Source organism: Phyllobates terribilis, unplaced genomic scaffold (assembly GCF_046119375.1).
Source record: "Phyllobates terribilis strain yellow unplaced genomic scaffold, ASM4611937v1 Scaffold_3__8_contigs__length_932513732, whole genome shotgun sequence".
Lineage (NCBI taxonomy): Eukaryota > Metazoa > Chordata > Amphibia > Anura > Dendrobatidae > Phyllobates > Phyllobates terribilis.
In genome coordinates this window covers 360862499-360887635 of record NW_027362763.1, presented here as the reverse complement: position 1 = coordinate 360887635, position 25137 = coordinate 360862499, and the positions used below count along the sequence as shown (strand labels likewise).

Sequence of the window (25137 nt, the reverse complement as noted above, 5' to 3'; positions counted from 1 at the left end):
TCGGATTGTTCCTCACCTGGTTTTGGCTCCTACTCCTGAGAAAAAATACTGACCAAATACTGATAGTGGGGCCGTGGCCTAAAGCACAGAAAACTTTTCCTGCACATATTCTGAAAAGTTTTCTGAAAGGACAATAACTGTTTAAATAATAAGTGAGTCCCAAAGTAGATTAGACGTTATTTTAAAGTAAAATGCACCAAAAGAAGTGCAAATACATTGATAAATGTGGGCCTATGAGTTTAAGGCCTGGTTAAGATGGCCGTATTTTTGCTCAGTGTGATGTCCGCTGTCCGTCTGCTCAGTCGGCAGCACACTGATCCCATAATCATTTGCTTATTCGATTTTTCACACGGGCCGACCAGTGGTCTACAGCATGCACTAGTCTCGTCTGTTTATACAGACCACCTTAGTGCAATGTCAATAGCAGGTAGGTCCTACGCTCGGCACACGGAGCCTTTCACATCCACAATATACGGACGTGACTGGCCAGTTTAGTACGGCGGTGCGGACTCGGCCTAATCCATGCATGTCCAGCTGAAGTCGGGGGGGAATAGCACGGAGCGGCTTTAGCTAACCCCATTCCCTTCAGGAGCTCGTGTAATGTTTGCATGTCCTGGTTTGGAGATAAAAGTCATTTCTGCTGTTTAACCCCTAAATGCCACATCCGCTAACCACCACAGCACCTAAGCGGTTAGCTATAGGGGTCTGCTTTTGTCACTTCTCAACACCGTTACTAACGAATGTCCCGTGGATGGAGACACATTTGGACACAGAACCAAACCAACGCCACTTGCCATATATTCTCTAGCAGGTTACATATGACCACTTTATCTGGTGAAGCTGCCCCTTTAAGACTAAAACCAGCATGGCCATTATTAGGTGAAATTTTATGACCGACATTCTGGCAGTGTGAGAAGCCGAGGTGTGAGGCCATTACTAGGTTAGAGTGTCTGACAGGAGAGGCCAGTGAGTACCAGCGTACAGGGCTCAGCCATGTACAATGTACATAGAGGAGGCGGAGATTAGGCGGGAACTGGGGCTGACGAGCAGGCCTGGGGAGGGAGCAGCAGGGAGACGTGGGACACAGAGACTTGTCCTGAATGAGAACGAGCCAGAGCCAGAGCCGGCGGCCACAGGCGAGCACCTCTGAGCCGGGAGCGGAGCGCTGCAGCCATGCCCGGGAACGGGATGGAGCCGAGGGCTCTGAAATATGAGCAGACACTGGTGAGTGGCTTACGGCACATTCCAGCACTGGACCGTATGGAGCCTGCAGCCATCGGCTGTCACTGTCACCTCCCTGCAGTTTTCCCTTTAAACCTTCCTTTTCAGTGAATATAGAGATGATCATTAAACGTCGCAGCCTTACTCCCTGCTCCTCCATACTGCAGTCTCCACACAGACTGACAACTCAAGTTCTCTGATCTTCAGTCATCTGCAACCTCTGCCTCTCCAGCTGTTCTGAAAACTACAACTACCAGCTTGCCTTGCATTTAGTGCAGGTTACACAGGAAACTTGAGCTGTCAAACCAAAGTCATTCTTGGGCGTGATGGGAGTTGTAGTTTCACATCAGATCAAGAGCCACTTGTGTATAATGACCCCCCCCACTGTGCAGTTGTAGCCCAGGTCTTAGTGACCCTTCACATCAGGCAGGCGGAGGTGTCCCTATAATAGTAGGACTTTGTCCTGCACAGCCTCCGAACACTATACACATAGCGGGTATATCCGATGAGGAGCGCTGTGTCACCTCCCAACACACACACACACGTGTGTGTGTGCATTATATATATATATATATATATATATATATATATATATATATATATATATATATATATATATTAGTGTATGTACACCCTTCATATTGTGCACAAGCTGGCATCTGCATTACAGAGATGTCCCACTAAATACATTTATCATCAATCCACAGGTTTGTTGATAAATGTATGATCGCTGGTGTCGAACTGTTAAAGTACACCCCTTCACCCTCGCAATATGCAAGAAAGGGAGTCCCATAGTTGTCTGTGTGAATGTAGCTATAGTACATGCGTGATCACCGCTCCATTCACCTCTAGGAGACTGCTGTGCATTGGTGATAAATGTCTTTAGGCAATCCCGGGCCAGGACTATCCCTCTCATCATCATGTATGCTAGGGTCCCTGGCCAGGACTATCCCTCTCATCATCATGTATGCTAGGGTCCCTGGCCAGGACTATCCCTCTCATCATCATGTATGCTAGGGTCCCTGGCCAGGACTATCCCTCTCATTGTGTATGCTAGGGTCTATATTCAGTTCATGAATGATATATAGAGGTGTAGCTATAGGGCGAAGGGTACATGGCAACACTGAAATTGCACTGTAACATTGCCTCTAATGATTTCCTATGGTGTCGCATTGTGACTTATCTCCTACCATGACACAGTCGCTAATGTTTCCAAATGTGTTGGATTTTCTTTCCCTGGTTTTAAATCACATGTGACTCACTTGCCATAGGCCTCAATGCAAGTCAAGTACTACTGCGACTTGCATGTGACTTCTCTGCGAGTTGGTGGCTTTTTTATAACATAATTGCATCTCTAAAGTAGTCTTGTGATTGCTAGTCGCACAATCATTTTTGGTCCTGTGACTTGGCCGATAGTTGCTTATAATTAAATAAAAGGTTGTTCGCAGCACTCCAAATGTGGACTCTTGTATAGGGCACCTAAGCCCAGATTTAGACGCACCATCAAGAAAGTGCCAAGGAGTCCACTTGGAAAAAACGTCAATAAATGAAAAAAAAGACTCCAAAATCAGGTGAAAAACTTCAAAGCTTCTTTTATTCTGCCATAGATGTGACATTTCGACCAGCCATAGGTCTTTTTCAAGCATACTTTTCCTCTGATTGTTGAACTCCTGATTTTGGCATAGAAATACTGTGCACACGTTCAGTATTTTACATGTCCTAAGGGGTGCTGAGATTGTAGTCTTGGACACTGACACCTGTCCGCCTCAATGGTCACATAAACTAGCAGCAGAGCTCAGAATGCCAATTAGCTGGTGTTGAGACTCATTCATATGATGCTGCCACCCAGTCCACCCAGTCCGTGGTGTGTTTGTGGAAGATGCTGGCATAATATCTGACTCCACTACTATATAAATAAATGGGCATCAAGAAACACATCAAGGCTAAAGCCAGTTTCACCTTTAATTTTTACATGATTTGTTGTTTTTCTTAAAGCGCACCTGTCAATAGGATTATGCTAAGTAAACTACATACACTGTCAGGTTGGTGCCGTTACACTGATTAAATTTATACCTGGGTTGATGAAATCTGTCCTGTGGTTGTTGTGTAATCTTTATTTGCAGTTTGGAGATGATATTCTCGTGCTTCGGGGTGCCCTGTGGCCCGGGGCTTTCCTTGGTGCTCTGGCATTATCTTCATCATTGTGGCTTAATTATCCTTCAGTGACCTGCCTCCTATTTTAAATACTGTGCTTGCGCAGGTCATATTGTGGACTTGTAAAAATATTTTTAACTCCAGCAAAAAGGCGCATGCACAGTAGCCGCTATCGCTTGCCAATAAATGCTACTGTGCACGCACCGCGGGCAAATTTTTTTGGCTCCTGCAAAATGGCCCCGGCACGTGCATAGTAGCATCTATCAGCAAGCGATAGCTGCTACTGCGCTTGCGCTGGCGTCATTTTGCTGGAGTTAAAAAAAAAAAAATTGTTTTACAAGACCGCAATATGTACTGCGCAAGAGCAGTGTTTAAAATAGGAGGCAGGTCACTGAAGGACCAGTGATCTGTCATTTAAGCCACAAAGATGAATATGAGAACAGAGGACCAAAAAAGTACCTGCCCCAAAGCACAAGCATATAATTATCTCCAAACTGCAATCAAAGATCAAGACCGATTTCATCAACCCAGGTAACATTTTAATCAGTTTAACGGCACCAACATGACACTGCATGTAGTTTACTGAGGACAATCCTGATGACAGGTGCGCTTTAATGCCACAAAATCACTAACATTTAACGTTTTCAAGAATCTGCCACCAGTCCCAGAAACAGCGTTGACACTTATTGGGGTAAATAAAAATGACCCAATTAGCAAATGTTGTAGAAGACATCTGCAGTACCAGACACAGCCGGGTCTCCATCAGTCGTTAGTTGATCAGTGTCAGAGTCTGACCTGCTGAGATCAGATATTGATGATCTTTCCAAAGGATTAACAATCAACACCAAAGTCATGGAATATCCCTAAAGCCACATTTACAAGTTGAGTATCTGGTCAGTGTTTTCCAATCGGTATTTGTAAGCCAAAACCTGGAGTGGGTGATAAATACAGAAGTGGTGACGTGTTTCTATTATACTTTTCCTCTGATTGTTCCACTCCTGGTTTTGGCTTACACATACGGAGGTAGAATACTGACCAAATACTGAATTTTTGAATGTGGCCTTAAAGTGTATATTATGGACCAATTGGCAACAAAACAATGTGTAGCTTATTATTGGCCACTGTGACTAGTTTGTGCCCATATTTTTATCAAATTAGAGGCACCTTAGCCTCTTCTGCATTGGAGGAGAGCAGTGCCACTGAAGCCTTCTGTATCCAACAATCCGGCTAGGTTCAGAGCAGCGCTTACAAGGTCTGAGGCAAAGAACTTGCAAGTGCACGCTGCTTGCCTAGGACTGCCGGGGTGCCTTATAACCGAGGCAATGAGCAGTAAACTATAAAATTAGACATCCCTCTGTGCTTGAGAACAGAGAGGATTTTTAATAATAGGTAAATTGCAGAGTTGCTTGTTTTTACAAGCACTTTGCACTTATCGACAATCCCTTTAAATCTGTTCTGAAGCTAAACCCTGGAGGTGTTAACTGCCCATAGGCAGGGTAAAATGTGTATCTCCTGAGATAATCAGATGCAATTTATTTCTGGATTGGGGTTTCTGTACATATTCCTCATCTTTATAGGATCTACATATAAGCAAATACTGAAGCCCTCTACTGTGGTCAGATAAGAGGTACATACTGACTGTATTCTAAAGTGTGAACCTATCCTAGGCTGCAAAATTACAGGCAGTTGAATGTACCCCTGTTAACTCATAATAGGGTCCATCAAGTATCCGAAGCATCCGTCATTTGTTTTTTTATAAGGTGAGAAGGAATTTGCTAATCTGTGATGGCACATACAACAAGTAATACAAATCTTGAGTATGTGGACCATACTACTGGCCCGAGCATGCACCTTGCAAACTGGACTCTTCATCCAAAATCATTGCTGCTGGTGAAATTGGTGAAAGGATTTTATTATCTGAGGATTACAGCAGTTGAACCCCAAAAAGTGTCATTGAATGTTGAGCATAAGTATTGTAACTAGATTGTTTCCCTCACTCGTATGTGTTCGGCAGCTTTTGACTTCAGGCTACTATTGTTGTTTTTTATGCTCATATACAACTATTTGTATACACCAGTGACCTCAGTGGGTCATTTTGCTGTGGCAAGTAAGCCAAATTCAGACATCTGGGAAACAACCGTTATATATGGACTGGCCGTGGGTCTCCCGACCCGAACTCAACAGCTTTATAGGCATATATGAGGCTGTTGAGTTCAGATCGGGATACACGTAGCCAGATCATACTTTATGGCTTGTACACGGACCATATTTCATGGAACAAAATACAAGAGTTGTCCACAGCATTCTGAGAAATGGGCGCGACATAGTCTAAAAACCACCAAGGAATCCACCGAAAAATGTCAAATCCACGTAATGCAATGATAGCTCTCACCAACGAGCTGCAAAAAATAGAAAAGACTTTATCCCTCTATATACGTGAAATAACAGCAACGTTTCAACCTAAATGGTCTTTGTGGAGTGTATTTCACGGAAGTCTGGATTCGCCCTCTGACTTTGGGGGGGCTTTGTGTACTTACAGTGGTACAGTTAGTAGTAGTGTTTTCTACACACCCTGCTTTATGTTTTTGGTGTTTAAGCACATGGATAACAGTCATAATATCTTGATGTTGTTGTAGACTGGGTGATGCTCACACTGGGTTTTGGGGTGCGCACCTGTGATTTATTCCAATTTAGAAAGCAAAATATATTTTCAGTACTGCAGAAACAAGTTTAAGAAAGGTAAATAGCATTGATGCTCCATTTCACATTTACTGAATACTTAGCCAGTGATTGAGCTTCAATGAATGGAGTATTCTGCTATAACAGTTAGTTTATCGCTGGGATATGCTGTCATAGAGTAATCCGACCTCTGACCCCAACCTATAATGAGAATGAAGGGGCCACAGGGCTGCTCATAGTATTCCCCCACACGTCGGCATTCCCAGCCATCCTGCTGTTCTGGTAATGGCAGCTAGACCCAATCAATTGAATAGAGTCATTCCTCAATATCTTCATTATCAGGATTCCCCCTGGTCATGAAGACATGACATATCCTAGCAATATAGCATCACTTACAAAGATGATCCTTTGTTTTTTTTTATATCATCTTATAGCGCTTATATTGATGTTCTACTGTAAGTTCTTTCTAGCTGTTATCACAGGACACTGAATCTTGCCTTGGAGCCTTTGTCACCTGTCCTGAAGTCATCCTTTACATTGTGGTGGTGGACTGACTGAATACAAAGGCCTGCGTTGTAGCCGCCTCATCAGCAGTCAGTGGGTGAGCATTTCTATGTTCTGCTATGTGGGTGACACATTGAGTTCTGCAGCACTGAAGTAACTGACAGTACAGAAAGCACTTGCTGTTCCTCCTGTGCGGAAGTGTGTGTTTTCCTGGAGCACATTGTTAGTAAAGGTGTATGTAGAAAGAACACATTCATCATAATTGCTGCTGATTATTTGCTTGAATAATTAGCCATGTCCTCTCAGCTAATAATTCACTAGTTCAAAAGACTTTGTTCTAGCTGGTAGTGCACTTTCTTAGTTCAGTATCCAGTCAGAACGGAGTATACCAGGGTGTATGATGTCTCCCAATAATACTGTGTTTGGCATATGTAAAACACACTTAAAGGGAAGGATTCTGTCATCCCGTTTTTGCTACCTAATTGAGAGCCGCTTGATGCAGGAACAGAGACCCTGTTTGCAGCAATCTATCACTTACTGGGCTGCTTAGTGTAGTTTTTTTATAATTTCATGGTTTTATCATCAGGAAATTATCACTAGAGGACTACTTGGCCTGCTACTCGGTAGTCCAACCATGTCTCCACTACTGATTGGCAACTTTCGGCCTATAAACAATGTACACAGAAAGCTGCCAATTAGTGGTGTGAGTGGGATTATACAGAGCTCAGCATTCAGAGAACTGGTAAATCTCCAGCTGATGAAACAATTTTTAATCAAAACTGCATCTCCCAGTCAAGTAAATGACATGATGCTGGAATCAGGGTCTCTTTCCCTATATAATGCTCTTAGATGGGCTGGCAAAAACCTGGTGATAGATTCTCTTTAACCCCTTAAACTAAGCCTGTCTTCACCATCCTGACCTGGCCAATTTTTTCAATTCTGACCAGCGATTTCTCATTTTTCCAACAAAATTTACAAGACCAATTTTTTTAGGGACCATATCACATTTGAAGTAACTTTGAGGGCATATGTGACAGAAAATACTCAAAAGTGACACAATTTTAAAAACGGCACCCTTTAAAGTGTTCAAAACCACATTCAAGAAGTTTATTAACCCTTTAGGGGTGTAGTGAGCATTTTTTAACTCCAGGCGATTCACAGAATTGTATAACATTGTGCTTAGTCTATGAAAAATTACCATTTTTTTTTGTACTAAAATGTGCTTTGGCCCAAGTTTTTAATTTTCAAAAGAGATAATAGCAGGGGCCCCATTTCAAAAGTTCTATTTGACCCCCTTCACTCACAGAAGAGCATATCTCACAACTTTGCAGTCCTTACAAAGTCATTTTCCTCCTACATACTGCTCCATACAGTATTATGGGCACCAATAGTGCTCCATACAGTATTTTGGGCACCACGTACTCTTCCGTACAGTATTATGAGCACCACGTACTCTTCCATACAGTATTATGGGCACCACATAGTCCTCCATACAGTATAATGGACCTCATATAGTCCTCCATACAGTATAATGGGCCCCATCTAATGCTCCGTATAGCATAATGAGCCCCATATAGTGCTCCGTACAGTATAATGGGCCCCATATAGTGACATCATCGCGCTTAAACGTCAAAGAGCTTAGACGCCAAGGGGAATGATGGGAGAGGAAGCGTCAGCTGATGACTCCCTCTCCCATCATTGTTTTCAACTGTATTGGCATCTAGGAACATTGCAATGCATTACATCTGTCATGGCTGCACTGATAGAAGCCTCTTAGACCATGCTCCTGGCATGGTCTAACAGCCTTGCCGTAGCTGGCTGACCTGAAGGTCGTCATGATGACCTCTGGTTTCCATGGCAGCGATCCGGCCCTCTCGATGACGTTGTGGGCACCGATTGGAAGGGAGAGGGAACCCCCACCCTCTCCCAGCCTTCTACTCATTGTGATCGATATCAATCGCGGCATTTAGGGGGTTTAATGGCCCAGAGCGGTGTGGACACGGCTCCTGGCAGTGACAGCCGGGTCTCGGCTATAATTTAAGCTGAACGTCAAAGGTCGGAAAGGGGTTAAAACTGCGTAGCTTGTATTGCAGCAGGTGAAATAAGTATTGAACATGTCACCAAGTTTCTAAGTAAACATATTTCTAAAGGTGCTATTGATATGAAATTCTCACCAGATGTTGGTTACAACCCATCCAATCCACACAGGCAAAGAAATAAAACCTTAGATGTCCATAAATTAAGTTTTGTGTAGTAATGTGAAATGAGAAAGGGAAAAGGTATTGAACACATGAAGAAAGAGGTGCGAAAAGCCATGAGAAATCATGGTACCAGCTGAAATCTATCAGTAATTAGAAAGCAATCCTGCCACTTAGTGAAAAATAATATCAACTGGTTCAACTGATGGCTGTCACGGTGGTAACTCGCATGCGTTCCTGGCTCCGTGCTTCTCACTACATTCGCCACTTTGCTTATCCTCCACGCTGAATCCTCCTCATGCAGCACTTCCAACTTTGCTGCATATCCTGATGTCTCCACGTGGCTATAGAGCAGTGTTTCCCAAACCCTGTCCTCACGGACCCCCACAGGTCATGTTTTCAGGATCTCCTTAGTATTGCACAGGTAAGAAAATTCCTGATGCCTTGATGATACTTCAATCACCTATGTAATACTAAGGAGATCCTGAAAACATGACCTGTGGGGGGCCGTAAGGATGGGGTTTGGGAAACGCTGCTATAGAGGAACGCAGTCAGATCCTGCTGTAATTTAACCCTGCTGTGTCCTGAAGGGTTTGTATTCCTCAGCCAACCATCAACCAGCAGATGCTATATCAGGCAGTGCCGCCTTCCACACCTTGCCTGAGCTAGTGTCTTTTGTCTCTAACGTCCTGCTAAGGTGTACCTCTGTTGTCGACCCCGCTTGTCTACTCGTCTGTTCTGACCCCATCATTGTTTATGAATCCGTGCTGCCTGCCTCGACGCTGGTCCGTCTGACTACTTTTCTGTCTCACCCCTCGGTACCTCGCATACCTGCTCTGACCCGTGGATCAGCTGCTGCATGTCCTGACACTGCCATGGAGTGACACCTGGTTGCTATCCTGAGGCCCAAGCCTATCCTCACCATCAAATTTCCCTGACATCCGACTCCAACTATGTCTCCACAGCTCTGCCTCACTACTGAGCATGTACAGATTTATCTCAACTAAAAGCCTAAATCCTTAGATCAGGAATAGAACAGACATTTATAGGACATTTCATAACTTTCCCAAATTCTTATGAAAACATTTACAGCACATCCTGCATTGTACTACTGTATCAATTTATTATATATTTTAGGAGTCGGTCCATGTTATACCGACTCCAACTCCACCAAAATGGACACCGACTCCAACTCCACCAAAATGGACACCGACTCCAACTCCACAGCCCTGCTCTAATTATTTTAAGGTTAGAGAACAGATTAATCTCAATTAAAAGCCTAGATCTTATATCAGGAATAGAGCAGACACTTATAGGACATTTCATAACTTTCCCAAATTCTTATGAAAAATTATTGAACACATACTGCTTTGAAATACTGAACCCAATTTATTATATATCTTAGGAGTCCGTGTCGGTCCATTTTATACCGACTCCACAGCCCTGCTTCAGGGTAAGCCCGGCCAGTGGCGCAGTGAGTCCACCCCCACCAGTGTTACAGTGAGCTCAGGCGAGACGGGATCTAGAGACTCTAAGTCTCTTGTTCAAGTCCTGTATGAGGAAGCGTCAAGATCAGCTGATGCAGGTGATTAATGTGAAGGCAACTCAGCTGCAGGATTTGTCCATCTCTTTGTCCACCTTGTCCTACCTCAACCACGACAGGCCCTCCTTCCTCAGAATTTACATGGTCTCCAGGTGAGTCACCAGGAGCTCCAGTGTCTGGTGGAGCAGCTAAGCTGCAACTTCCCCTTCCGTCCCGCTTTGATGGAGACCCCAAGGAAAGCCGCAGCTTCATGAATCCGTGCCAGATCTGTTTTACTCTCCATTCTCCTCTTTTTCCTTCGGACCAGACCAAGATTGCATTCATGGTCTCTCTGCTGTCCAGATGACCCCCTGGCTTGGGTAAACCCCATTTGGGAGCATGGTGGTCCTGAGACTCGTGACACTGGAAGATTCTTGGAGATGTTCCAGGCAGTATTCGAGGAACCTGGCCGCACCTCGTCTTCCACCTCTTCCCTGCTGACTCTAAGACTGGGCAGGGATACCATGGCTGAGTGTGCCTTACACTTCCACAGCCTGGTGGCGGAGCTGGCCTGGAATGAAGAGGCCCGGGTAGCGACCTTCTGGCAAGGGCTGTCCTTTCGTATGAAGGATGAGTTGGCAGGCCGAGATCTAAAACCCTCTCTGGATGCCCTTATAAACCGCGCTACCAGGATTGATCTCAGTTTCTCAAGTTCTGGAAAATGCTTTAGTGTCTTCTCTTGTCAGGGAAGATCCCAGGTCGGTTCCAACCTTCCAGTACTTCTTGCTGCCGCAAGCTCCACATCCTGCTATAGAGCCGATGCAGGTAGAGTGAGCCAAACTCTCTGTGACATTAGGTGAAAGAGATTGCTCTCCAAAACTGGTGAACGCAGTTACCCTGGCCTGGAAGGAGAGGTCTCTCTCTGCGGCTGCCCATCTGAATTCTGGCTCCTCGGGCAACTTCATTCATCAGGATCTAGTATTTCTACTTCAGCTCCCTACCCAGCAGCTTGATCGTCCTCTGGTTTTTGCTTCTGTTGACGTACAACTCCTGGAAGAACCTATTCGTTATATCACATTGTCAGTCATCCTAAGAATGTCTTATTCATATCAAGTTTAAGAGCGGTCTTCGCTCGAAACCCGTCTGGTAGCGCACCCCTTCTTGGTGCCCCTGTGTTTCCCTTTCAGTATTGTTTTTCTACCAGCTGGAGTTACATTATTGCCATTTGGATATTTTTTAAAAAAATTCTAAGTAAAAGACATTTGTTTTTACTATTGGAGTCTGTGGAGCTGGATCATCGTCTTTCCTATTACCTGTCTACTGAGCGCAAGCAGCAGCGCTGATCACGGATCCCGGAGACACCCAGCTGGTTCATGGAGGTGAGCTGTTTTTTTTTCTTTTCTCTTTCAACATTTACACAAGCATGTGAAATACTAGGAGAATATAGTCTGGTCAAATGAGACCAAAATTGAATTCTTTGGAGGCCAAAAGTTACTGCGTATCACCCCAAATACTCCCTAAACTGGGTTTATGACTCACTACATGGACACAATTCACACCTGCAGATAATTAAACATTCCCAAGGCCTCTCATTTTGCAACAAAAAAAACTAATTTGATCTCCCTAACTTATCAGTAGGAGGCATCACAACTTACACCTCATGAACAAATGTCTTGTTGTAACATCTCTCAGATGCTGTGCCTTGTGTCTTATGAATTAATTTGTAATCTTGCCTGAAGAATGAGCCTCTGTGCTCTGAAAGCTTGCATATATATATATATATATATATATATATATATATATATATATATATATATATATATATATATATATATATATATATATATATTATATAATATCATATAATTTTTTTTTTTTTTTTTCTGATTAGCCAATAAAGGTATCACCCCAAGAATACTTTTGTCATTTTTGGCATAAAAGTATTTACATTGATTTTTCTGGCTAACACGGTACCACAATATAACTTTGTATTGTACATCAAAAACACCCTACCAACAGTAAAGTTTGTGTCACACAATTCCTAGGGACTATAGGCGCTAACCAGGTCCCTGGAACTAAGGGTGCCCTAGTCTATCCTTGTCCCCGGATTACTCCTGGAGGTGGAGATGCCGGGTTCTCGTGCCTTACTAACCTCCTAAATTAACCCTTATCTGTCACCCACTCCCCAAGGGGAAGGTGGAAGCTGAAGTGTAGAGGAAAGTACTAACCAGACAAACAAGGGGAAGACTGACGGGATAAATGAAAATGCTAACCATACAAAATTCACACTTCAAACAACAGAGTGGAACATAGAGGAGTTAAAGGAAGGAGAAACCAAATGGGAGAGGAAGAGGATGCGCACGCAAACAAAACTCCAAGCAACAATTTCCTAAGCAAATCTCCAAACTCCAACCACAGACAACACCTCCAACTCTACACCAGGCAGTAAGAACTAACACTGGCAATCCCTAAGTGCCAGTAGCAAGCATGTATAGTAGATGGGAGTGGCTAACACTGATAGGAAAGCTCCAGGAGCTACAACTGAATAGATTAACCCTTGCACTGCTAGCAAGGAAAAAGCTGCACGGTTTAATAAGATGGTGAAGTACTTCTAACCAGTGCAGGAGTTCGTGAAACCAGAAGCCACAATCGTCTGGCCCCTCTCTGTCGAAGTATCTCTTTGACAGTTTGGAGGTGGGAACATCATGGTGTGGGGCTGTCTTTCAGCATACAGCACTGGCAAACTTCATATAATTAAAGGACGGATGAATGGACAATGTACCGAGACATTCTTGATGAGAATCTGCTGCCTTGTACCAGGATGATGAAGATGAAATGACAATGATCCCAAACACACAACCAAGAAAACTCTCAACTGGTTTCAGAGAAAGAAAATAAATCTGCTAGAATGGCCCAGCCAATCACCTGTCCAATAAATTTATGGAAGCAACTAAAGCTGAGGGTTCATAGAAGGAGCCCACAGAACCTTCAGGATTTGAAGTGTGTGTGTGTGTGTGTGTGTGTGTGTGTGTGTGAGAGAATGGGTCAAAATTACACCTGATCAATGCATGCTACTTGTTTCTACATACAGGAGGCGTCTTGAAGCTGTCATCACCAATAAAGGCTTTTGTATGAAGTATTAAATACATTTCCCATGCTGATTTCTTCCTTCCTCTGCTCCTATATACACATGGTATGTTTTTCAACTGACTACTACTACCCCCCACTCTTATTTATGAGTTTGTTTACTTGGCCCTTGAATATCCTGTATCTGGCTTAGCCTTAATCAGCTGTTCAAGATGACCACAGACCACTCCCCAATGGTTCACACCTGAATGCATTCTGTAGCACATATATTGTGAGCAAGGAGTCTGCTATAGATGTGTCTGCAGTCCATCACCTTAAGGGTATGTGCACACGATGCAGAAATGCTCAGGATTTTTTCCTGAGCATTTCTGCATTTCTCTGGCAGGAAAAAACGCATGCGGATTGTACATGCGGTTTCCTGCCAGGGACATGCGGAAATGAAGCGGTCTTCACTTTCATTTCCGCATGCGGGTTGACAAGCGCTTCCCAAGCGATTTTAGCATCACTTGGAAAGTGCTTGTCAACTTCACACTATATAAATCCATGCAACCGGCATGGATTTATATAGTGTGTGAATGTCAAAAAATAAATATATACTTTACCCTCTGATGGCCCCCGGTGTCCTGCTTCGCTCGGTCCCGGCTGCCGGCAGTGAAGACTTTAGGACCTTCCGACGTCAGCGTCACGTGACCCGTCACATGACTCTGACGTCAGCGAAGGTCCTTCTTCATTCAACTGCGAAGTGCGGGGAACCAAGCAGGAGCGCTGCGCGGGCCGTCAGAAGGTGAGAATATATATATATATATATATTTTTTATTTTATTCTTTTTTTTTTAATGGTACCTGGGTCTGGATGAGAGTCCTCTCATCCACACCCGGGTACCATCCGCACATTAGACCGCATGAAAAGCGCATCAACATATACAGTGATGCGGATTCCATGCGGTCTAATGCAAGTCAATGGCGGCAAAAGAGCAGCGTTTCCGCAAAATTAATTGACATGCTGCGGATTTTTGACCGCAGCGTTTACGCTGCGGAAAAATCCGCATCATGGGCACAGCACATGCGGATTTCAATTGGGGAACATTGCTGCCCTTCTACCATGCGTTTTTCATGCGTTTCCGCGGCGTTTACGCAACTGCAAAAACGCCGCGGAAACGCATGAAAAACGCATCGTGTGAACTCAGCCTAAGTGTCCATGCTTGAGTGTGAGAAATAAGAATTATACTTGAATTGAACCTGAAGGGAACTGAAGGTAACTGGATACTTGGACAATGTAAAAAATTTTTGTCTTGGTTTTCACTCTCACCCCCATAGTCCTCCACTTTCTACTAACCCCCCTAATCCCTACACCTAGCAATGAACTCTTCATCTCTCCCTCAATCTTCCCCATTCATCTCACCTCCTCCTCAGAACTATTCCTCAACATTCAATCCTGTATCTCTAAACACAGACAGCCACCTCAAACTCTCTCCTGCTCCCATCTACTAACACTTTCTCTGCTCCTCCTCACTGCTCGTGATATCTCCCCAAATCCTGGCCCTCCTCACCACATCTCCACAGTCACTACCACTTCCTATCCACGATCTATCTCAAACTCTCACAACCCTTCTAACCTCATACACATCCGCTCAGGAGCTCTATGGAACGCTCGCTCCGTTCTTCAACAAACTTTCCTACATCCATGATCTTTTCATCACTAACAAACTTTCTTTCCTCTGCATCACCGAAACCTGGCTCACCCCCTCTGACACTGCCTCTCCAGCTGCACTTTCATACGGTGGATTCCACCCTTCCCACACACCCCGCTCCATTGGCAAGCATGGTGCAGGAGTAGGTTTTCTTCTGCCAGATAACTGCTCCTTCACCCAAATCCCACTGCTACCTTCCGTTACTCTCCCCTCTTTGGAAGTGCACTGTGTGTGCATCTGCTCCCCCTCCAACCTTTAACTGACTGTCATTTACCAGCCCACAGGACCAGCCAACACCTTCCTAGACCATTTCACCACCTGGCTACTTCATTTCCTTTCCGCTGACATCCCCACTATCATCATGGGCGACTTCGACATCCCCATTGACACTTCTCTCTCAGCTGCCTCTAAGCTTCTATCCCTCACTTCCTCCTTCGGCCTTACTCAGTGGTCTTCCGCAGCCACTCACAAAGATGGCCACACTCTGGACCTCATCTTCACCTGCCTCTGTTCCCTGTCTAACCTCTCTAACTCACCCCTCCCTCTTTCTGACCACAACCTACGTACATTCTCTACCCTCTCCTCTCCAGGGCCACAATTCCCAACCCACAAACTTGCATACCCTAGCAGAAATCTTAAAACTCCTTGACCTACACTCACTCTCTAAATCCTTCCTCCCTCTTACAGACATCAGTTCCTTACATGACGCAGATGTTGCTGCCGCTTTATACAACACCACAACAGCTGCAGCTCTCAATTCGGTCGCCCCCCTCACACAGACCAAAGCTTGCACAGTCAACAGGCAACCCTGGCACACCAGCCTAACCAAAGAGCTGGGACGGGCCTCCAGGGTTGCTGAGCGTAGATGGAAAAGGTCTCACTCCAATGAGCACTTCATCGCATTCAAACCGTCCCTCACTACCTTCAAGTCCACACTCACTGCAGCAAAACAAACATACTTCTCAGCTTTCATATCCTCCCTGTCTCACAACCCTAAACAGCTATTCAACACCTTCAATTCTTTCCTCCGTCCCCAAGCGCAAAGTCCCTCTCCTCTCTTCTCAGCCGAAGACTTTGCCTCATTCTTCAAGAAGAAGATTGACACCATCAGACAATGCTTCTGCCTAAAGTCCCCCCAGCCCCTCCTCACACCTACTCAATCCTCTTCCTCCTAAACCAGCTTCACCATTAGGGTAGATCAACTTTCCTGTTTACTCTCCAAATCACACCTCACCACCTATGAACTTGAACCAATCCCGTCCCATCTCATCCCCAACCTTACCACTATTTTCATCCTAACCCACCTTTCCAACCTGTCACTAACAACTGCCATCTTCCCCTCATGCTTCAAACATGCCTCGATCACACCCATCCTCCAAAAGCCCTCCCTTGACCCATCCTCTCTGACTAGCTATCGCCCCATATCACTTCTCCCTTACGCCTCAAAACTACTTGAACAACATGTCCACTTTGAACTGTCCTCCCACCTCTCCTCCTGCTCTCTCTTTGACCGCCTCCAATCTGACTTCCGACTGCACCATTCTACTGAAACTGCCCTGACTAAAGTCACTAACGACCTACTAACCGCCAAATCCAAGCGACACTACTCTGTCCTCCTCCTCCTAGACCTGTCATTTGCCTTCGACACAGTGAACCATTCCCTCTTGCTACAGACCCTCTCATCTCTCGTCATCACAGACTTGGCCCTATCTTGGATTTCTTCATATGTAACAGACAGGACATGCAGTGTCTCCCACACACACACACACCACCTCCTCATCTCGCCCCCTATCTGTCGGTGTCCCCAAGGTTCAGTTCTAGGACCCCTTCTCCATCTATACCTTTGACCTGGGACAGCTCATAGAGTCTCACGGCTTTCAGTATCACCCCTATGCTGATGACATACAGATCTACCTCTTCAGACCCGATATCTCCTCCCTACAACTAAAACCCCACAATGTCTGTCCGCTATTTCATCCTTCTTCTCTGCTAGATTTCTAAAACTTAACATGGATAAAACTGAATTCATCATCTTTCCACCATCTCATTCATCCCCCCACCTGACCTATCTATCATTCTCATTGGCTGTTCACTCTCCCCAGTCCCGCAAGCTCGCTGCCTTGGGGTAACCCTGGACTCTGATCTCTCCTTCAAACCACATATCCAAGCCCTTTCCACTTCCTGCCAACTCAAACTCAAAAATATCTCCCTGATCCACCCATTCCTCAACCACGAATCTGCAAAAACACTAGTACACGCCCTCACCATCTCCCACCTCAACTACTGCAACTTCCTCTCTGTGGCCTCCTTTCCAACACACTCGCACCCCTCCAATCTATCCTAAACTCTGCTGCCCGACTAATCCACCTGTCCCCCCGCTATTCCCCTGCCTCGCCTCTGTCAATCTCTTCACTGGCTCCCCATTGCCCAGAGACTCCAGTTCAAAACCCTAATCACGGCATACAAAGCTATCCACAACCTGTCTCCTCCATATATCTGTGACTTTTTCTCTCGGTACTTACCTGCACGCAACCTCCGATCCTCATAAGATCTGCTCTACTCCCCTCTTTTCTCCTCTTCCCACAATCGCATACAAGATTTCTCCCGTGCATACCCACTATTCTGGAACTCTCTACCCCAAAACATCATACTCTCGCCTACTGTGGAAACCTTCAAACGGAACCTGAAGACCTACCTCTTCCGACAAGCCTACAACCTGCAGTAACCCCTCGCTCCACAATACCGCTGCAAGATCAGCTCTACCCTCACCTACTTTATCCTCACCCATTCCTTGATTGTGAGCCCTCGTGGGCAGGGTTCTCGCTCCTCCTGTACCAGTCGCTGCACGTTTTGTTCAAGATTATTGTAATTGTTTTTGTATGTATACCCCTTTTTCACATGTAAAGCACCATGGAATAAATGGCGCTATAATAATCATTTCAGTAAGCTTGTTCAATACTTTTTTCCTGTGTCATTTCTCATTATTACACAACTTAATTTATGGATGTGTATAGTTTGATTTGTTACTGACATCTGGTGAGAATTGCATGTCAATAGCACCTTTAGAAATGTATTTACTTAGAAAATTGGTGATGTGTTCAATACTTATTTCACCCACTGTATATACAGTATACATACAGTATCATACATGCTTCAGACTATTTTTTATTTGAACAGCAAGCTTATTAGAGAGGTCAGACTCTGTTACTACCATGAAAAAAACCTTAAGGCTGTGTGCCCACGATGCGTTTTTTAAGCGTTTCCGCAGCGGCAAAAACGCTGCAGAAACGCTTAAAAAACGTATGGTAGAAAGCCTGCCATGTTCCCCAATGATAATCTGCATGTGCTGTGCACATGCTGCGGAAATTTCTGCTGCGGATTATTATTGCGGAAAAAAACGCAGCACTACCAATTATTTTGCGGAAGTGCTGCGTTTTTGCCGCCATTAACTTGCATTAGAACGCACCAATTCCGCATCACTGCATCTTTACTTGCGTAATTGGCGCGTTCTGATGTGCGGATGGTACCCGGTGTAGAGGAGAGGAGAGGAGAGTCTTATCCACACCCAGGTACCATTAAAAAAGCTGTAAAAGAGAATAAAATAAAAAAGAAATGTATACTTACCTTCTGGCAGCCCGCGCTGCGCTCCTCCTTGCTTCCCGGCACTTTGCGATGGAATGAAGGACCTGCGTTGACGTCAGAGTCATGTGACGGGTCACGCGACGATGACGTCGGCAGGTCCTTCACTCTACCGCTGCCGGCAGCCGGGACGGAGCGAAGCAAAACTCCGGGGGCCATCGGAGGGTAAGTATGTATTTATTTTTTTAGTTTTTGACATTCTCTCAGGTCACACTATATAAATCCATGCCGGTTGCATGAATTTATATAGTGTGACCAAGTTGTCAAGCACTTTCCAAGTGATGCTAAGATCGCTTGGAAAGCGCTTGTCAACCCGCATGCGGAAATGTCAGTGAATAACGCTCCATTTCCGCATGTCCCTGGCAGGAATCCGCATGTACAATCCGCATGTACCATCCGCATGTACCATCCGCATGTACCATCCGCATGTACAATCTGCATGCGTTTTTTCTGCCAGGGAGATGCGGAAACGCTCAGGAAAAAATCCAGAGCATTTCTGCATCGTGGGCACATAGTCTAAAGGAACATTTTTAATTTTCATAATATTTGTTATAAAGAAAAAAAAAAAACAAATCTTGCAACATTCACACTGGCTAATAGGCCTAATAATAGACTCACACTTCTAATTCTGTACAGCAAACTTTTCATCAGTATCTTTATCAGACAGGATTACAATGAATGGTCATACCTCTATATAGCGTACAAAACACAGTTCCACGTTTTACAATGGGTGATGTTATTACTCCTTTCTCCCGCCCCCCCCCATCCTAAAAGTGCCCATACACCTTTAGATAACTATCGGCTATAGTTCTCTCTCCTGACTCCCCCAAGACTTCATGTGCGCTCTATGGGGAGTTCAGAGTAAGCTGCCACCAGACTTTTCTTGCAGTGGCTTTTCTGCCCGGCATTTGAATCCAAGCTGCTCAATCCATATCTTCCGTCACAACATATGTCGTAGAGTGGCAGTGGCCCCATACACATTTGATGGTCAACCAGTCCTGCTGAAAGCTGTATTCTGTCAACTTTACTTTAATGTGTATTGGGGCCTTTAGACTGTAAAGCCCCTCTTACTCATTAGATAAAAGTTGAATTAAATGGATGATTTAGATAAAAATGGTGGTCCATCACGTAAATTATTTCATGAACGACCACATCCTTCAAGTGATTTTTAAACCACAAACATTCGTAGCCATCCCAAATATCGATCAGATGTGTTGAATATTTTCATACGACTGTCTTCAGTGGCGTAGTGTGTTCGTGTTTATCGTTTGACCAACCAAAGATTTTTTTATTTATTTATTTTTTTTGCTGCACCTCTGGGGGTTGACCCTACGAATGTTCATACATGTAAAGTTCATAAAAATCAGCTCCTTGAATGTTCATACCAGTAGAATTTACAGTAGTATGAAAGTGTGTATTTTTTTTTCTCTTAAAAACCCCATATAAGTAAAAAAAATAAAACACATTCTTAAAATGTGTTTTAATTGTTTTGTTATCTTCATCAATAAGAATAATTATAACGTCTGTGGTAGTTGAACCACTGTGCCGTGCGCCGAGGAGAATCTGCAGGAGCGTGAGTAGGCAAACACCTGTCTCTTCGCTAGAGCCCCTGATGGTTGGGTTAAACTTGGCTCCAGATGGATCCCAGGTGCTACTCCAGGACAGTCCTCGGCAGAAATACTGTAAGACACAACAGGTGTAGACAGGTACAACTGGTATACAGACTGGCACAGCTGGTGCAGGCAAGTACGGCTGATATACAGGACGGGCACTGCAGGTGCAGGCGGGTACGGCTGGTATACAAACTGGCATGGCCGGTACAGGCAGGAACGGCTGATAGGAAGGCAGGTGCTGGCGGGCACAGCTGATATACAGTCAGGCAAGTGCTAGCGGGCATGGCTGATATACAGGAACACAAGGCAAGGGCAGGCTGGTATACAGACTGGCACAGCTGGTGCAGGCAAGTACGGCTGATATACAGGACGGGCACTGCAGGTGCAGGCGGGTACGGCTGGTATACAAACTGGCACGGCAGGTGCAGGCAGGAACGGGTGATAGGCAGGCAGGTGCTGGCGGGCACAGCTGATAGGCAGGCAGGTGCTGGTGGGCACGGCCGATATACAGTCAGGCAAGTGCTAGCGGGCATGGCTGATATACAGGAACACAAGGCAAGTACAGGAGAGGTAAACTGACTGGTGGATACAGGTGACCTGAAAAATGAACACGCGTGCAGACTATTGACATAACACGTTGCTCAGGCGCTGCCCAACTTGTAGACTAAGGCTATGTTCACACGTTGCGGAAAATTTCTTCTGCAGATTTGGTTATACAGCCACGAGGAATCCACAGACAGAATCCTCATGTTTTACTTGCAGAATTCACCCTACTCCGTTTACTAAACACTGAATAGGGTGAAAAATGTAATGAAAATCTATATAATTAGCATGTTACAGTTTGAAATCCCAACCAAACTTTCATTTTCGTGCAGTGATTTGCAGTGTTACTGGGATTTTGAAAAGCTCATTTACTTGTATTGTATGTTGGGGAAACTGCAGTGTAAATGCGCAACAAATCTGTGACGTGAACTTGGCCTAACAAACGCTAGGGAAATTATATTTCTTATCTACTTTACATAATCATTTCCAGGTTTAGTGTTATGTGTTCCTTTAAGGTCCCATTTTTTTCCGCATTGCTGACTGTGAACATTTCTCTCTTGTACTGTAACAGTAACAAAGAAAAAAGGAACCTAACACAGAAGGGTTAATTACTTTTTTTCTTCTGCAAAGTAGGGGGAAAGTGTAGGAGGCAAATATTCTATCGATCCTCATACACATAAGGCTGTGTGCCCACTATGCATTTTTCAAGCGTTTTGCTGCGAAATTTCAACAACGAAAACGCTTAAAAAAACACTTGGTAATACGTGCCCCATGGTCTCCAATGATAATCCGCATGTGCTGTGCCCATGCTGCGGAAATTTCCGCTGCGGATTATCATTGCGGAAAAATCCGCAGCATGTCCATTCATGTTGCGGACACGCAGCGTAATTGCCTCCATTGACTTGCATTGAAATGCTTGATATCCGCATCACTACATGTGCACACGCGGATATGAAGCGATTCATTGTGCGGATGGTACCCGGGTCTGGAGAAGAGGAGACTCTCATCCAGACCCGGGTACCATGGTACCTGTAAAAAAAAAAAAAAAAAAAAAAAAAAAAAAGAATTTAAAATAAAAAATAAAGACTATACTTACCTTCTGATGGCCCCCGGCCTCCTCAGCGATGCGTCCGGTGTGTTGGGCGACTCGCGTTGGTGTGAAAAGACCTGCCATGACGTCATTTAGTCATGTGACAGGTCACGTGACCGCTGACGTCAGCGGTCACGTGAGCTGTCACATGACTAAATGACGTCATGGCAGGTCCTCTTACACAACCACCAGACACCGGGGAGACTGGACGCATCGGAGAAGGAGACCGGGGGCCATCAGAAGGAGAGTATAATCTTTATTTTTTATTTGTTACCATTCTTATTCTTTTTTTTTCAACTATTACCTTGGTCACACTATATAAATCCATGCCGGTTGCATGGATTTATATAGTGTGACCAAGTTGTCAAGCACTTTCCAAGTGATGCTATAATCGCTTGGAAAAGCGCTTGATAACCTGCATGCGGAAATGCATGTGAAGAACACTTCTACCTGGCAGGAAAAACGCATCTGAAATCCGCATGCGTTTTTCCTGCCAAGGAGAAACGGAAAAAATATGCAGCATTTCTGCATCGTGGGCACTTAATGGTATTGTGAAGTGTACCAGCATCAGGAGGAGACTTCTTGTTCCAATGTGCCAATATATCTGTATAGTAAATAATACATTGTCTAGTCTCCCAATATTACCCATGATGATTGCGTGTTGTCTTATTGTTTTCATTGAAGGACTGTATTAACAATGAGCAAACCTGCCTGAATATAGGGACAGTTACAATCTGTACAAAGCTCTATCAATTCCGTGGTGCTCTGAAGTGTTATGAGCAGCCCTTTTACTCCTTGTAATCCAGAAGAGACCTCCACTGCCATTTAGCAAGCTTAAAGGGATTGTCCGGTCCAAGCTGATAAATCTGCAGTCACTCTGTGTGACTGCAGACTTATGAATCCCCCCCAGCGCATGCACTGTTCATGGATTCACCAGTTTGAGTCAGGACCGGAGGGTATGTATGAGTTATACATATTTCTGGCCAGTGGGCTCAGCCCTCTCTATACCACGCCCACTGGTCGACCGCGTCACTAGACGTGGCGCAGCCTCGCTACATACAAGTGTATCTCTTAGGCTGCGTGCCCACGTTGCGGATTACAAGTGTTTTTGCTGCGGATTTTCCGCAGCGGAAACGCTTGTAAAACGCTTGGTAATCCGCATCCCATGGTCCCCAATGAGAATCCGCAAGTTCTATGCCCATGCTGCGGATTTTTCCGCAGCGTTTATGCTGCGTTCAAAAATCCGCAGCATGTTCATTAATTTTGTGTTTCCGCAAGCGGAATTGCCTTATACAATGCAATAAAAAACGCAAGGCAATTCCGCATGTCGAAAACGCGCGATAAACGCTTGCGGAATTCCGCATGCGTTTTTCCGGGAGAGGACATGCGGAAATGAAGCAGAAATTTTCTGCTTCATTTCCGCAACGTGGGCACATAGCCTTACATACCCTCCGGTCCCGGCTCAGAAACCAGTGAATCCCCGCGGCTCACAGTGTGTGCGCTGGGGGGGATTCATAAGTCTGCAGTCATACAGAGTGACTGCAGACTTATCTGTTTGCACCGGACACCCACTTTAAATGAGATGCTGGACATTCTCTATTGTCTAAACTCCTTTCAGTTGAAATACTATCCCTTTCCATGTGTAAACATGCCAAATGTATCTTTAAATCGAACCCGACAGCTAATGCACTCTGCCCATGTATAGGGCAGCATGTATCAACCACTGGCTGTATGATCTCAGCCAAGCATGTTTGACTCTGAAATGCCCCAACGTTGGCAGAGAACAGTCAGTGGGTGGGAAGAAGCTACCTGGGACCCGCCTATCTGACTAGTCTCCAGTGCAGTTTGGTCTCCGGTGGCTTTTAAAGTATGTTTTTCTTTGAACTGCGTTTCATAGTCAAACATACCTGAGTTAATACAGCCAGTGGCTGCCTGATCTATGCTGACTGTGGATTAGGCAGCATACATCAGCTGTCAGGTTCACTTTAAGACTCTATTCACCCAATGAACTACAAACAAAGTTACCTACTTTGGCTGGTGTAAAGTGATAAACCTTTTTTTTTTTTTGCAATATTGAATATAATCTTAGATTATGGTACTCCATACAAAAATATACAGATAAAAATTGATACCGCGCAGTATAATTTTTTTGCTGAAAACACTATACAACTTGCCTTCAGTTTGAAATATGCATTGGGATATCTTAATTGTGATGTGAACAGGGCCTAAGGAAGAAGAAGGATAAGCAACAGCTAATCAGGTCTGCTGAGAAAGCAGTAGGATTCTTCAGATTAAAAAAAAAAAAAAACTTGTCTGATCCTATTTTCTCAGAATAGCCGATATTAATTGATGGCCTTATTGGAAACAATGGAAAGCAACATTTTGAATTATACAGATTCTCTAAATCTAAATTCATGACAGGTTCCCATAAACTGTTATTTCCAAAGTCAATTTTTTTTTATTTGCAGAGATACAGTGGTGACCAAAAGTATTGGCACCCCTGCAATTCTGTCAGATAATACTCAGAAAATGATTGCAATCACAAATTCTTTGGTATTATTATCTTCATTTAATTTGCTTGCAAGGAAAAAACAAAAGAGAATGAAGCAAAAATCAAATCATTGATCATTTCACACAAAACTCCAAAAATGGGCCAGACAAAAGTATTGGCACCCTCAGCCTAATACTTGGTTGCACAACCTTTAGCCAAAATAACTGCGAACAACCGCTTCCGGTAACCATCAATGAGTTTCTTACAATGCTCTGCTGGAATTGTAGACCATTCTTCTTTGGCAAACTGCTCCAGGTCCCTGATTATTTGAAGGGTGCCTTCTCCAAACTGCCATTTTGAGATCTCTCCACAGGTGTTCTATGGGATTCAGGTCTGGACTCATTGCTGGCCACCTTAGAAGTCTCTAGTTCTTTCTCTAAAACCATTTTATAGTGCTTTTGGAAGTGTGTTTTGGGTCATTGTCCTGCTGGAAGACCCATGACCTCTGACGGAGACCCAGCTTTCTCACACTGGGCCCTACATTATGCTGCAAAATTTGTTGGTAGTCTTCAGACTTCATAATGCCATGCACACGGTCAAGCAGTCCAGTGCCAAAGGCAGCAAAGCAACCCCAAAACATCAGGGAACCGCCGCCATGTTTGACTGTAGGGACCGTGTTCTTTTCTTTGAATGCCTCTTTTTTTTT

General features: G+C 44.5%; 1 protein-coding gene across 2 annotated transcripts in view; it reads left to right on the top strand.

Annotated features, from left to right (window-relative positions):
- Positions 1-1019: 1019 nt before the first annotated feature.
- CLCN2 (chloride voltage-gated channel 2) overlaps positions 1020-25137 on the top strand; it is a 258540-nt gene continuing 234422 nt past the window's right edge. The window contains exon 1 of one of the 2 annotated variants that reach the window (XM_073675347.1): positions 1020-1224. In XM_073675347.1, the coding sequence (XP_073531448.1) occupies positions 1174-1224 (51 nt within the window). In that variant the 5' untranslated portion in view covers positions 1020-1173. The remainder of the gene's footprint in view (positions 1225-25137) is intronic. The other variant, XM_073675346.1, reaches the window with a different exon arrangement.